The sequence below is a fragment of the Mesoplodon mirus genome (genome assembly GCF_964341445.2).
Source record: "Mesoplodon mirus genome assembly, chromosome: 1".
Taxonomy (NCBI): domain Eukaryota; kingdom Metazoa; phylum Chordata; class Mammalia; order Artiodactyla; family Ziphiidae; genus Mesoplodon; species Mesoplodon mirus.
In genome coordinates, this window is record NC_138976.1 from 70,984,929 (window position 1) to 71,000,314 (window position 15,386).

The 15,386-nt window shown below is 37.0% G+C and overlaps 1 protein-coding gene across 5 annotated transcripts in view; it reads right to left on the bottom strand.

Moving 5' to 3' along the window:
- The window catches only part of RIC1 (RIC1 homolog, RAB6A GEF complex partner 1), a 141,917-nt gene that overhangs the window by 97,707 nt on the left and 28,824 nt on the right, over window positions 1-15,386 (bottom strand). For all 5 annotated transcript variants that reach the window (XR_014293519.1, XM_082615391.1, XM_082615390.1 and 2 more), the window contains exon 2: window positions 6,219-6,326. Coding sequence is in view for 4 of the 5 variants with exons in the window: in XM_082615391.1 (XP_082471517.1) it covers window positions 6,219-6,326 (108 nt within the window). In the remaining variant the exon portion in view is untranslated. The remainder of the gene's footprint in view (window positions 1-6,218; window positions 6,327-15,386) is intronic.

The window sequence follows — 15,386 nt, forward strand, 5'->3', positions numbered from 1 at the left end:
GATTTATGAACTTATAATTCATGTAAGCTAAACCATTAATTCATGTTTTAAATTACACAGAGATGAATTAACTTAAATCACTTGAATCAGGTCAGCATTTACTTAGCATATTTAACATAAACCAGACTACAATAGCTAAATTTATGTTCATCATGACATCTCCAGTTGTATGGAAATGTATGTTCTAGAAAAAGACTAGAAGCAATAACCAGGTAAAATAAAAACTGGACTTTCAGTAGCCAAAAAGAGTAAGTTGTTTGTTATCTTCTCTTACATATGTATTTTACCCATCCCCAACTTGAGAACAGAAATAATTCCAAACTTCTTTGTTTTCTTAATATTTAGTATATGCAAAGGTTAATAAATTATTGTGAAATTGTTTCTGTAGAGGCTGTTTCTAGTTATCTGGTAACTGGCCCTGGGGTAATTAGGAGTGGGGAATAGTGGCCCTAGTTAAAGAGCTCCATAAAGGATGTGGTTGAGGGTACAGGCTGTGAAGTGCTTGGTTTGCCCATGAAAGGAACATTAGCAGGTAATCCTTTACTATCTCTAGAAATTGGCTAGCCCTGAGAGGGGCAGTCTCTTCCAGGACCAGCTTCAAAGCATCAAAATACAGAAAAACAACAACAAAAGATTACAGAGAGAAAACAAACTTTCATAAATTTTACTGTTACAAAATTCTAAATATAATAGTGATGAAAATTTAGTACAATTTTTCTTTGTAATATATATCCACTAAAGAGAATGAAATTCTTTTTGTGGGGATAATATTTTTTGCTTAATTGAGATTTAAAGTTTATGTTCCCCTGCCAACATAATACTCAATGGGGAAAAGCTGAAAGCCTTCCTGCTAAAATCTAGAACAAGACAAGGATGCCCACTATCACCACTTCTATTCAACATAATATTGGAAGTCCTAGCCGAAGCAATCAGACAAGAAAAGGAAATAAAAGGTATCCAAATTGGAAGGGAAGAGGTAAAATTGTCATAATACACAGATGACAAGATACTATATATTGAAAACCCTAAAAACTCCACACAGGGGCTTCCTTGGTGGCGCAGTGGTTGAGAGTCCGCCTGCCGATGCAGGGGACACGGGTTCATGCCCCGGTCTGGGAGGATCCCACATGCCGCTGAGCAGCTGGGCCCGTGAGCCATGGCCGCTGAGCCTGCGTGTCCGGAGCCTGTGCTCCGCAACGGGAGAGGCCACAACAGTGGGAGGCCTGCGTACCACAAAAAAAAAAAAAAACTCCACACAAAAACTACTAGAACTGATAAAGAGTTCAGCAATGTAGCAGGATACAAGATTAACATACAGAAATCAGTTGCACCTCTCTACCCTACCAATGAAATATCAGAAAGTTAAAAAAAAATCCCTTTAAAACTGCATCCAAAAAATGAAAATACTTAGGAATTAAACTGACGAAGGAGGTTAAAGACTTATATGCTGAGAATTATAAAACATTGATAAAGGAAACTGAAGATGACTCAAAGAAATGGAAAGACATTTCATGCTTTTGGACTGAAAAAATGAATATTGTTAAAATGGCCATACTACCCAAAGCAATCTACAGATTTAAGGCAATCCCTATCATAAAATTACCCATGACCTTTTTCACAGAACTAGAACAAATAATCATAAAATTTATATGGAACCATAAAAGACCCAGAATTGTCAAAGCAATCCTGAGGAAAAAGAACACAGCAGGAGGCATAACTCTCCCAGACTTCAGAAAATGCTACAAAGCTACAGTAATCAAAACAGCATGGCATGGTACTGGCACAAAAACAGACATATGGATAAATGGAACAGAGAGCCCATAAATAAATCCACACGCCCACACTCAGTCAATCTTCGACAAAGGAGGCAAGAAGTCATCTCTTCTTCTTCTTCTTCTTGCTGAAGAAGTCTCTTCAGCAAGTAGTGTTGGGAAAGCTGGACGGCTGCATGTACATCAGTGAAGTTAGAACACACTCTCACACCACACACAAAAATAAACTCAAAGTGGCTTAAAGACTTAAATATAAGACATGACACCATAAAACTCCTAGAAGAGAACATAGGCGAAACATCCTCTGACATAAACTGTAGCAGTGTTTTCTTAGGTCAGTCTCCTAAGGTAATAGAAATAAAAACAAAAATAAACAAATGGGACCTATTCAGACTTATAAGCTTTGGCACAGCAAAGGAAACCATGAACAAAATGAAAAGAAAACCTATGAAATGGGAGAAAATATTTGCAAATGATGTGACCAACAAGGGCTTAATTTCCAAAATATACAACAGCTCATACAACTCAATAAGAAAAAATCAAACAACCCAATCAAAAAATGGGCAGGGGCTTCCCTGGTGGCGCAGTGGTTGAGAGTCCGCCTGCTGATGCAGGGGACACGGGTTCGTGCCCCAGTCCGGGAAGATCCCACATGCCGTGGAGCGGCTGGGCCTGTGAGCCATGGCCGCTGAGCCTGCGTGTCCAGAGCCTGTGCTCCACAACGGGAGAGGCCACAACAGTGAGAGGCCCATGTACAGCAAAACAAAAACAAAAACAAAAAAAAACTACAGTGAGGTATCATCTCACACTGGCAGAATGGCCATTATCAAAAAGTCTACAAATATTAAATGCCGAAGAGGGTGTGGAGAAAAGGGAACTCTCCTATACTGCTGGTGGAAATGTAAACTGGTGCAGCCACTATGGAAAACAGTATGGAGGTTCCTTAAAAAACTAAAAACAAAGTTACCATATGATCCAGCAAGCCCACTCCTGAGCATATGGTCTGGAAAAAAGGAAACGTCTAATTTGAAAAGACACATACACCCCAATGTTCAGAGCAGCACTATTTACAATCGCCAAGACATGGAAGCAACCTAAGTGTCCATCAACAGATGAATGGATAAAGATGTTGTGTATATATATGGAATACTACTCAGCCATAAAAAAGAATGAAATAATGCCCATTTGCAGCAACATGGATGGACCTAGAGATAATCATACTAAGTGAAGTAGGTAGACAGAAAGAGACAAATACCACATTATATCACTTACATGTGGAATCTAAAATATGATAAAAATGAACTTATGTACAAAACAGAAACAGAGTCACAGACACAGAAAACAAACTTATGGTTACCAAACAGGGATGGGGGTGGAGGAGGGATAAATTAGGAGCTTGGGATTAGCCAATACAAACTACTAAATATAAAAAAAATAACCAAGTTCCTACTGCACAGCACAGGAAACTATATTCAATATCTTGTAACAAACCATAATGGAAAATAATATGAAAAATAAATAAATGTATATATATAAATATATATATATGTATATAACTGAATCACTTTGCTGTACACCAGAAACACAACACTGCAAACCAACTATATTTCAATTAAAAATAAAGTTAGTGTTCCCACGATCAAAATCAATTGCAAAGTTTCCTCTTAATGCTAGTCTGTAATGTGATTTTACATATTTATATGTGAAAATGTGTTTTCAAACCAGCACTGCCAAATACTGATATCAACCCATGAGCATATGATTTTAATTGAATACATTCATCACTTGGTAGGCAATTATAAAGTCTACTAGATTTCTTCTATGTTTGCCTATTAACATGTCATTACATTGTAATCACTTCCAACTGAAGGTTAGGTGGAAGCACTCCTCATTTGCACAATTAATGGATTATGAATATGGAAATTTCTTTTGTAATTGCATCAAGGTCCAAAAAATACTACTTGAACTGTGGTTTGACCTTAGAAAAAATATCTATTGCTAATTTTTCTTGGAAATAGACATCTTACTTCTTGTTAACTTTTGACAGCAGTGGAAATATAAAAAGCAGCCTAACTTTACTTGTAATTCAAACATTAGCTGTCATCAAAATGGCTTAACCACATATAAGTTTCACATATAAGCACTGTTTTGCTTTATAGTTTTAAATTCATTAGGAAACATTATCAAGTCTACAGCAAAGCTATTTTCCAAAGTTATTCAATGCCCCACAGGTGATTAAGAGTGGTTCCTCAAGTCCAAAAAATTTCATCCTCACACATGAGCTCAAAAAATTCACAATAAATCTTTACCACTAACTGTTAAGCCATCAAAGGACTGTGGGCTTGGGCAAGTCAGGATATTCAGCTTCTATTTCTGACAAAAACTTAAAATAACCATCAGTTTTAAATGTTTACATATGCATAAGCTTTGTAAATTTGTCCAACTAAAGCCTTTTTCTGCTCCATGTGTTTACCACCATCAATCAAGACACCTTAGTGGATTCTACTTCAGGTTGTACTGAATTAGTGTTTTCTCAACTTTGAAAATTTTTTTCACCTGAAGTTGTCCCACACATGCTATTCATGGGGAATAATTCTTAGTCATTTCACATTCTGTCTTGATATTCAAATAAACTGAGCAGTATTAACATTTGTCAGTTCATCATAAGAACCAAGCAAACTTACTTTGATTGCACCTTCATTTGTGAAAAAATTCTAATGTGATGAGATAATCCATTTTAAATTTTCTAATTTTTCCTGACTACTAATTTCAGTGAGCTGGGAATACTGTGATGAGTACGTAGCTGGGTAATTTCAACTTATACTGTATTCTTCTGGCATCACTATAGTGTCATTCCATAATAAACACAATATTTTGTCATCTAATTCAGTAATAAAATAATATACATGTGCTTTAAAAGCATGAAATTCAAAATCTATTTTTCTCTTTTTATTCCTTTGACATGATCAGTATGAACACAATACAGCAATATGCGTGGCACTTGAAACAATGAATTTATAAATGCTTTATTATAATTTATACTGCACTGAGGAGAGTGAAGAAATAAAGCACCACGTATGGTAACTGTCAGGATTACTCAACTCAGCTGTTGTCCCTTGAAAGCGGCTAGACAATATGTAAATAAATTAGCATTTTCGTACTCAAAAAAAACATTATTGATGGACAATAAAATTTAAATTTCATATAATTTTCACCTGTCAAAAATACTATTCCTCTTTCATTTTTTCAATAATTTAAATACATAAAACTATTCTTAGTTCATGGTCCATACACCAACAGGAAGCAGAGTAAATTTGGTACATGGTTGGTAGTCTGCAAACCCTTGCTGCAGGAAGTGAGGAACTACTCAATATTTTTTACTTTATGGAGCCACTTTCAGATGATTAACCCAGTCAGCATTATATAGCATGAACAGGAAAAGGACTGAAAGCAGAGAGATAAATCAGTGTAGTACTTGACAGTAAATGGAATCTAAGTACCTAATTCTAAAGTCCTTCTCTCCAATATACACTATCTGTGTAACTTTGGATAAAACTTAATTTCTCAAACCCTCAATACACTAATCTACTACAAAGGACAATTGTATCTACTTCAAAGTGTCAATTTAAAGCTTAGAAGAGATGATACACCTAATGCGGTTATAATAATAGTTACATGGAAGGTGCTCTCAATAAATGTATTATTGCTAATTCAAATTAGGTGATGATGACAGCCCAAGAGCTGACAATGAAAAGGTAAAATTAACCAGACCTAAGCACATTAATGGAATAGAGGAGAAATGCAAAAGTAAACACAAATAGATATGAGAATGCAGTATGACATAAACACAAAGTTTATCATTTTTATGAGACATCCTTGGGAACAGAGGGCAGGATTTATAATATAAATTTGGGAATAACATGTAAATACAGATGAAAGCTTAAAAAATCTAGATTAGGGCCTCCCTGGTGGCGCAGTGGTTGAGAGTCCGCCTGCCGATGCAGGGGATACGGGTTCGTGCCCCGGTCTGGGAGGATCCCATATGCCGCGGAGCGGCTGGGCCCGTGAGCCATGGCCGCTGGGCCTGCGCGTCCGGAGCCTGTGCTCCGCAACGGGAGAGGCCACAACAGTGAGAGGCCCGCATATCGCAAAAAGAAAAAAAAAAAAAAAAATCTAGATTAGACTTCAAGGACAAAACAGGAAAGTGAGAGGAATAAAAAGAAAAGGATATAGGCACCGTTAAGGTATGAGAGGAAGTAGAAGAATCAAGAAAGACGATATAGTAAGAGTAACCTGAATAGAAGAATCGGTACAGCAATTTCTATCACAGATGGTAAATACTAATGGGTGTGAAAAAGTGAAAGGATCTTATCTAAGAGAATTAAATTTAAATGCGATGTAATGATTTCATAAGAAAACAGCATTAAAGTTGAAAAATGTACTTACTGACACAGCTATCATGGTACTATCTGGCCTCCATTCAGCTTGCTTGTAGGATCCAAACTGAGAAGATGATTTTGCAGGTTCCTTGTAGGTTATGATTAATACACTAGGCTGGAAGAAAACAGTTTTATTTTATTAATATCTCATAAAAAGTAAAAAAATCTAAGATAACATCACGGAGTACACTGACAGTATTTTAATAATTCTAGAAGTATAATAAAAGATAACATAATCCAATATTAAATGAGTTTAAACAGTCCAAGCAAATCAACTAAAAAGAACCATAAAGAAAGACAATCTGAATAAGCCTATATCCATTAAAGAAATTGAATTGATAATAATCTTCAAAAACAGAAAGGACAGGGCTTCCCTGGTGGCGCAGTGGTTCAGAGTCCGCTTGCCGATGTAGGGGACACAGGTTCGTGCCCCGGTCCGGGAAGATCCCACATGCCGCGGAGTGGCTGGGCCTGTGAGCTATGGCCGCTAAGCCTGCGCGTCCGGAGCCTGTGCTCCGCAACAGGAGAGGCCACAACAGTGAGAGGCCCACGTACTGCAAAAAAAAAAAAAAAAAAAAAAAAAAAAACAGAAAAGACCAGGCCCAGATGGGTTCACTGGTGGATTCTACCAAACCTTTAAGGAAGAAATTATACAAAATTTCTACAATCTCTTCCACAAGATAAAAGCAGAGAATACTAGTTCCTTCTATGAGGCCAGTATTACCCTAATACTAAAACCAGAAAAGACATTAGAAAATAAAATGACAAACCAAGAGCTTTCATGCATAGATGCAAAAATTCTGAACACAATATTAGCAAATCAAATCCAAAAATGTATAAAAAGAATTATATACTATAATCAAGTGGGATTTATTACAGATCTGCAGGATTGGTTCAACATTTGAAAATTAATATAATCTACCATCATATCAACAGACTAAAGGGAAAAAAAATCACATGATCTTATCAATAGATGCAGAGAAAGAATTTGACAAAATCCAACACCCATTCATGACAAAAACTCTCAGCAAACTAGAAACAGAGGGGAACTTCTTCAACCTGACAAAGAACATCTACAAAAACCTTTAGCTAAAAACATACTCACTGGAAGAAACTAGCTTTCCTGATAAGATCAGGAACAAACTAAGGATACTCCCTCTTACCCTTCCTTTTCAAAATCATACTGGGAGAACACAAGAAAAGGAAATGAAAGATATACAGATTGAGAAGAAAGAAATACAACTTATTCTTAGATGACATGACTGCCCATATAGAAAATCAGAAAGAATGAATAATAACAAAAAAACTTGTGGAAATAATAAGTGACCATGGCAAGATTGCAGGATACAATATTAATATATACAAGTCTAACTGCTTTCCTATATACTAGCAATGAACAAGTGGAATTTTCAACAAAAAATATTTAGATATAAATTCAAAATATGTGTAGGATCTATGTGAGGAAAACTACAAAGTTTCAATGAACAAAATAAAATAAGAAAAAATAAATGGAGAGATATTCCAAATTCATGGATTAAAAAGCTCAGTATTGTCAAGATGTTCAGTTCTTCCCAATTTGATCTACAGATTCAACACAATCCCAATCAAAATCACAGCAAGTTATTTTATAGATATTGACAAACTGGTTCTAAGGTTTACATGGAGAGGCAAAAGACCGAGAACGACCAACACAATATTGAAGGAAACGAACTAAGTTGAAAGGCTGACACCACCCAACCTCAAGACTTACTATAAAGATACAGTAATGAAGAGAGTGTGGTATTGGCAAAAGAATAGAAAACAGATCAATGAAAGAATAGCCCAGAAACAGACACACATAAATACAGTCAACTGACCTTTGACAAAGAAGCAAAGGCAACACAATGGAGAACAGATAGTTTTCAACAAATGATGCTGGAACAACTGGACATCCACTTTCTGGCACTACAAGAAGCTCCACAAGGTCATCTTGTACTCTGTCTGTCCTTGCCCTAAAATCAGGCATTTTTTCAGGGATTCCTGACTCTTTCATTAGAGATAGTATTTAGAAAAGAAGACATGAAAACAAGATGCTTACTGCTAGTGGGGTGTCATTACTTGTAGGTCCTCTCAGCAAACAAAGTAGGAAGTATATAAACCTATACTAACCCAAATATACACACGTATCTCTACATATTTCTCTCAATATATGCATATATTTATAAACAAAAATATATGTGACTATAATCAAGCACAATGTGGTTCTTTCTAGCCTTCTCCCTTACTTATTTGGAACTTTCTTCAGACAGTGAGAACCTGGCTATCATTTCATACAACTAATTTAGCTCTTTGTTCAACCTTACCATATGTATATAGTATTTTGGAATTGCTAACTATACCCCTATAAAAAAACAAATTTACCAAATACAATACAGTTTTTTTGGATAACTTCTACTTTAGCCTTAGAATAATGAGTTACAATGCCATTTTCCAAAGTTACATAGGTCATCCCCTTAAAAGCTTTTTTTAATCTCTGAAAGTGAAATACAAAAGTTGATAAGAAGCTAACAAAGCTCCAAAGACATTAAAACTGCTAGGCATTAGTTGTCTGTACTTCGAATATCAATTAAAAGTTAAAAACAAATACCCTGGGAGCAGTGACATTAGCAAAATGTCAGTAAAAAGTCCTAGACTCTCTTCCCCACCACCCCCCACGACAATTCGCAGACAAATCCCCTTTTGTGAGAAATACAGAAACAAATTGAAAAGCACCTGAATGCTGGATGAATGAGAGATCACGCTCATCAAAGCTGGTAGGGAAATTCAGGACACCTTCTCACCAGAATTCCTACCACCAACACAGTGCCATACAATCAGGATGAAACCCTCCAACTCCCAGCTAATCTCTACAAAGGAAAAGGGGTGGTCTGTGTGTCAGATGCCCCAACCTTTCCACAGGGATCCTCAGAGGACAGGCTTCTAACTTGTCAGTCTTGAAGCACTGTCAGGACTGGCATAATCTAGCTACCTGGGGGAGAACAGAGACAACAGCTTGGTCTGGTAGTCACCAATAGCTCCTCTCCACAGCTTAGCACAGAGTTAGCAGAGAAAATAATTCTAGCTCCCAGCTTTTCCCTGGGAAAAAAAAGAGTTGATCCACACATCCAAAAGCCCAATTGCTATGGGGCCTATTCAAAGGAATGGGTTCTGTCTTACCTGCCTCAGAGTGCTGACAGGATTTGGAAAAATCTAGCTGCCTGGGGGCTAGTGAGCACAGAGACAGAGGTTTGAGCAGGCAGTTGCCATAGCCCCTCTCCCTGGCTAAGTATAGAGCAAGTAGATTAAAAACCCAACCCCAACTTCTCCCTGGGGAGCTAAAGATTAGTCCACAATTCCAATGCCCCAACTTTTCCGGGGGCTGCCTAAAAAAGGGGTGGGGCGAGGGGGGGGGTCTGTCTTGCCTTCCACTGGGCAATAATGAGACCTGACAAAATTTAGCCACCAGGTAGCTAATGAGAATAGAGACCGAGGTTTGGGCTGCCAGTTCCCAAAGCTCCTCCCCCCAGCTCAGCACAGAGCAAGTGGATGAAAAACGCAGCTCTCAGCTTCTCCCAAGAGAGGGAAAGAGTTGGCTAAACCATCAGATGATCCAACTTTTTTAGAGGCTGCCTGAGAAATGGCTTCAGTCTCACTTGTTTTGATGCTGTGAGGGGATGTAGAATAACCTAGACACCAGGCGGCTGCAAAGAATAAAATAAGCATGCTGAACTAGAATATAGTTTTGAGATGCCACCAGAGTCTCTGGCTGGGCTGACTGGTAGGGATCTTCTTCTGTATGAGGCCAATCCATAAAGACTGGAGAGGTGGCTGCTTTGCCTAATGCACAAACACCAAAAAAGAGAGTCAAGGAAGATGAAGAAATAGGCAAGTATGTTCCAAAGGACACAAGAAAAATCTCTAGAAAGAGATCCTAATGGGGCTTCCCTGGTGGCACAGTGGTTAAGAATCCCCCTGCCAATGAAGAGGACACGGGTTTGAGCCCTGGTCTGGGAAGATCCCACATGCCGCAGAGCAACTGAGCCCGTGCTCCACAACTACTGAGCCTGCGCTCTGGAGCCCGCGAGCCACAACTACTGAGCCCACGAGCCACAACTACTGAGCCCACATGCCAAAACTACTGAGGCCTGCATGCCTAGAGCCCGTGCTCTGCAGTGGGAGAGGTCACCACAGTGAGAGGCCTGTGCACCGCAGCAAGGAGTGGCCCCCGCTCGCCACAACTGGAGAGGGCCCGTGTGTAGCAGCGAAGACCCAACACAGCCAAAAGTAAAATAAATAAAATAAATTAAAAATATATAAACATATTTTTATATACATATTATACATATAATTTATTATATATAAATATAAAACTACCAAACAGAAATCACAAAGCTAAAGAATATAATAACTGAAATAAAAACTAACTAGAGGGGCTTCCCTGGTGGCACAGTGGTTGAGAGTCCGCCTGCCGATGCAGGGGACACGGGTTCGTGCCCCGGTCCGGGAAGATCCTACATGCCGCGGAGCGGCTGGGCCCGTGAGCCATGGCCACTGAGCCTGCGTGTCCGGAGCCTGTGCTCCGCAATGGGACAGGCCACGACAGTGAGACGCCCGTGTACCGAAAAAAAAAAAAAAAAAACTCACTAGAGAGATTCAACAGAAGACTAGATCAGGCAGAAAGAAAAAAGGTCTAAGAAAAGTCATCAGGAATCATTCAATCACAAAAACAAAAAGAAAAAAAAAAGAAAAAAAGAGTAAAAAAAACAACCTGAGGAACTTGTGAGATACCAACAAGCAGATCAATGTATGCTCGGGAGAAAGAGAAATGACCAGAAAACTTTTTCAAAGAAATAATGGCTGAAAACTTCCCAAATCTGGGGAAGGAAATGGATGCCCTGATACAAAAAGCCCAAAGAACCCCAAAGAGGAACTCAAAGAAATCCACAATGAGACAAATTAAAATTAAATTGTCAAAAGTCAAAGCAAAGAGAGTTTTGAAAGCAGAAGAAAAAGGTAACTTGTCATGTACAAGGGAACCCCCATAGGACTATATAAGCAAATTTCTCAGCAGAAACCTTGCAGGCCAGAAAGGAGTGGGATGATATATCCTAAGTGCTAAAAGAAAAAAGCCGCCAACCAAGAATACTATAACTGGCAAGCTATCCTTCAAAAAAGAAGGAAAATTAAAATCTTTCCCAAACAAACAAAAACTGACGGTGTTCATCACCACTAGACCTACTTACCAGAAATGCTAAAGGGAGTTCTTCAGGTTAAAATGAAAGGTCACAGAACAGCAACACTATAGCATAAAAGTATAAAACCGACTGGTACAGGTAAATATATAGACAAATACAGAACACTATAATGATAAGTAAATTCCTGTTAATCCTAGTATAAAAGTTAAAAGACGGAAGTATCAAAAGAACCTAATAAATATAGTAATAGATGCATAACATCTATTAATTAATTAATTCACCAATTAGAGACCTATATGTAAAACCTGATCCATCAAAGTTCAGGAACATAGAAGAAAATCTTTTGTGGTCTTGGGTTAGGCAAAGAGTTCTTAGATAAGACACAGTATTTATTTCATGGCTCACAAAATAAATATTATTAAAACTGACAGACTGGTCCTTATAAAAATCATATGTTTCTCTTCAAAAAACACTACTAAAAAGAATAAAAGACATGCTACAAACTGGAAAAAAATATTTGCAAATCACATATCTGCATCAATGACTTGTATCCAGAACAAATGAAGAATTCTTAAAACGCAGTAAATATATATATATACAATCCAATTTTTTAAACAGGCAAAAATTTAAATAAAATAATTACAGCATTGTATTTAACACGTAAATACAAAAACATACTGATATAAGGAACTGAATAAATGAAAGCAAAGGGACAGCTCTTTCTTACATAGAATTCCAATTAATAAATAGAGAAGGAAAAAGGATGTAGAGAATCATCATTAGATAAACACCACATAATTAGCTGCAGACAAGATCCAGTGATAGACATAAAATCAGTGAGCAAAAGTTTCAGGAAAAATAGGATATGCACAATATCTTCCCCCAGTTCCTTTTTAACTACAAAAAGAATGACAGTTTATAGTAGAGAAACCTCGCAGACACCAAGTGATCAAGGTAAAGGTCACCAATAGTAAGATATATGAACATCATGAACTCCTTGATATAATACTGAGTAGGACATTTTTGTGATAATTTCTGCCAAAAACACATAAACGCATTCCATTCATGAGAAAAATCAAATAAACCCAAGCTGATAGATTCTATAAATGAACTGATCAGTATTCTTCAAAAGGATCAAGGTCATAAAAGAGAAGGAAAATTGAACAACTATTACTGAATGGAAAAGACTAAGAAATAACAACTACATCAGTAGAAAAATTAGGGAAAATTTCAATGAAATCTGTACTTTAATAATACTGTACCAATGTTAATTTCCTCTTTATAATTATGCTAAGTGAAAGACACACAACAACAACCAAAAAAGAAGTACATACTGTCTGATTTCATTCATATAAAATTCTAGAAAATGAAAACTAATCTACAGTGAGAGAGAGTAAGCAGATGAGTGCCCAGAGATAGAGGGCAGTGGGAAGCCACTACAAAGAGACAGGAGGAAACATCTGGGGGTAATGGATATGTTCATTATCATGATTATAGTGATGGTTTAATAGGTGCATACACATCAAACTTAATCAAATTTACACTGTAAACATGTACAATTTATGTATATGTCAATTATATTTATATTTATGTCAAGTATATCCTAAAAAAGTTTTAAAAGTTAAAAACAAGTTATCTTAGATGGTCTTTTGAAGAACTAATTAAAGGGGAAAAAAAACATACTTACAGAGGCCTACTCAGAATCTGTTGCAAAAACCTAAAAGAGAAACCTGAACTATGATAGAAGGTAGGAGGGACAGAAAGAAGACAAAAGCAACAAAAACTGATTGTAATTTGTTTCACAACTACAATACATACATGCAAGATACAAGTTAGAGTAAACTGCATCTTTATTTTTGATGATTTAGGGATCTCTGACCTATTTAAAAGGTTGTTTTTTTAATGTTAATGACAAAGGAGACAACGTTAACCAATCAAAAAAGGGGCTTTTAAGAAGGTTTCTATTGTTATAATCAGCAATGATGATAATTTGCCTACTGGATTAATAAAGGTAAAAGAGCAAATCAGAGTGACAATATTTAATCACTAATTTAAAATCATAGTATGTTTTAGTATTTACTAATTTATTTCTAACTATTTCAATATTCATATATCTTATAAACTTTTCATTTCTCAAAATGAATGACTTCCCTAATTTGGGAGTCAGAAAGCATATCACACCTGATATTGTTATTCTGCTTGTATCCATATCAAAAGAATAATGTACAATAACGTGGGCTTATGAAACTGCTAAATTTTTATGTAAAGCAGACAACCAGCAGCCTTCAGTCCCACCTCTCTTCTAGTGACTTACATTTTGCATAAATGTTAATAAGTACTACTTTGACTCTGTAAATAGCAGAAATCAACGTGTTTAAAGGCCCCCAATTGTTGACTCTATTAAAAAAAATCCTTTCTAGGAGGCAGTTTTACTCCTTACAAAACTGTCTCTGTGTCTAAATATATGTATACCTAATGAAGTCTATCAGATATTTCCTTGTAACTTGTAACATGGTAACACAGATTCAAGTAAGCATTAATTTTTCTCCATAAAAAGTACTTTCTGGTACTGGGGGTTAGGACTTCAATATATCTTTTGGCGGGAGACATGATTCAACCCATAACATTCTCTTTGTAATGCTCTATAATAATTGAGAAGTGGGGTACTAAGAGTAAATAAAAACATCCTATGACTGTATGTCTTATTGTGTATGTCTACTAAGGCTGTGCAAACTTTCTGCAACAAGAGAAATGCACTATCCAATACAGTATATACTAGTCACATGTGACTACTGAGCACTTGAAACATGGCTAGTTTAAGGAAATGATTTTATTTTACTGAATTCTTAATAAACTAAAATTTTTAGTAATATATGACCGGTGGTTTCCTTGCTGGATATAATGAAGTAGGTTCTGTAGATCTCATGATTGTTCATTTAAAGGGCTGAAGACCAATTCAGTTACAAAAATCCTGTGTTAACACTGAACAGGTTTCTTTACCACAGAGCTTTAGCAAATCTTTAGTGGGCTGATGTACACTGTAAATCTTCAATAGATACAGTATGTATATTTCCCAAGTTTATTTGATTAAACAACTCGTCTTTCCCTAGATTACCACACAGTATCAAGAGTTCCGTATACCAGCCTCCAGGAAATTCTATTCTACACTTTCTGAGTAGTTATATGTGTATATTATGTCTGATAAACTAAATGTCATCAACGTTTAAAGTCTACTTTTTACTTTTTTATAGTGTCTAATTTACTGCGCTTTAGTGTATTCAGAGTTGTGCAATCATCACGCCCATATAATTTCAGAGCTTTTTTTTTTTTTTTTTTTTTGCGGTACATGGGCCTCTCACTGTTGTGGCCTCTCCCATTGCGGAGCACAGGCTCCGGACACACAGGCTCAGCGACCATGGCTCACGGGCCCAGCCGCTCCACGGCATGTGGGATCTTCCCGGACCGGGGCACGAACCCGTGTCCCCTGCATCGGCAGGCGGACTCTCAACCACTGCGCCACCAGGGAAGCCCTCAGAGCATTTTTTAAATCACTCCAATAAGACACTCTGTATCTATTAGTAGTCATTCTCCATTCCCTCCCCACCCCCACCCCCAGCTCCTAGTAACCAATAATCTACTTTCTGACTATGGATTTGCCTATTCTGGAGATTTCAAATAAAGGGAATCATAGGACACCTGGCCTTTCACTTAGCATAATCTTTTAAGGTTCATCCATGTTGTAGCATGTATCAATACTTCATTCCTGTTATGACTGAATAATATTCCCTTGTATCGATATACAACATTGTGTTTATCCATTCATCTGTTGATGGATGTTTGGGTTGTTTCCACCTCTTGGCTATTGTGAAAAATGCTGCTATGAATGTTCATGCACAAGTTTCTGTTGGAACACCTGTTATCAATTCTTTTGGCTATATATCTAGGAATGGAATTGCTGGATC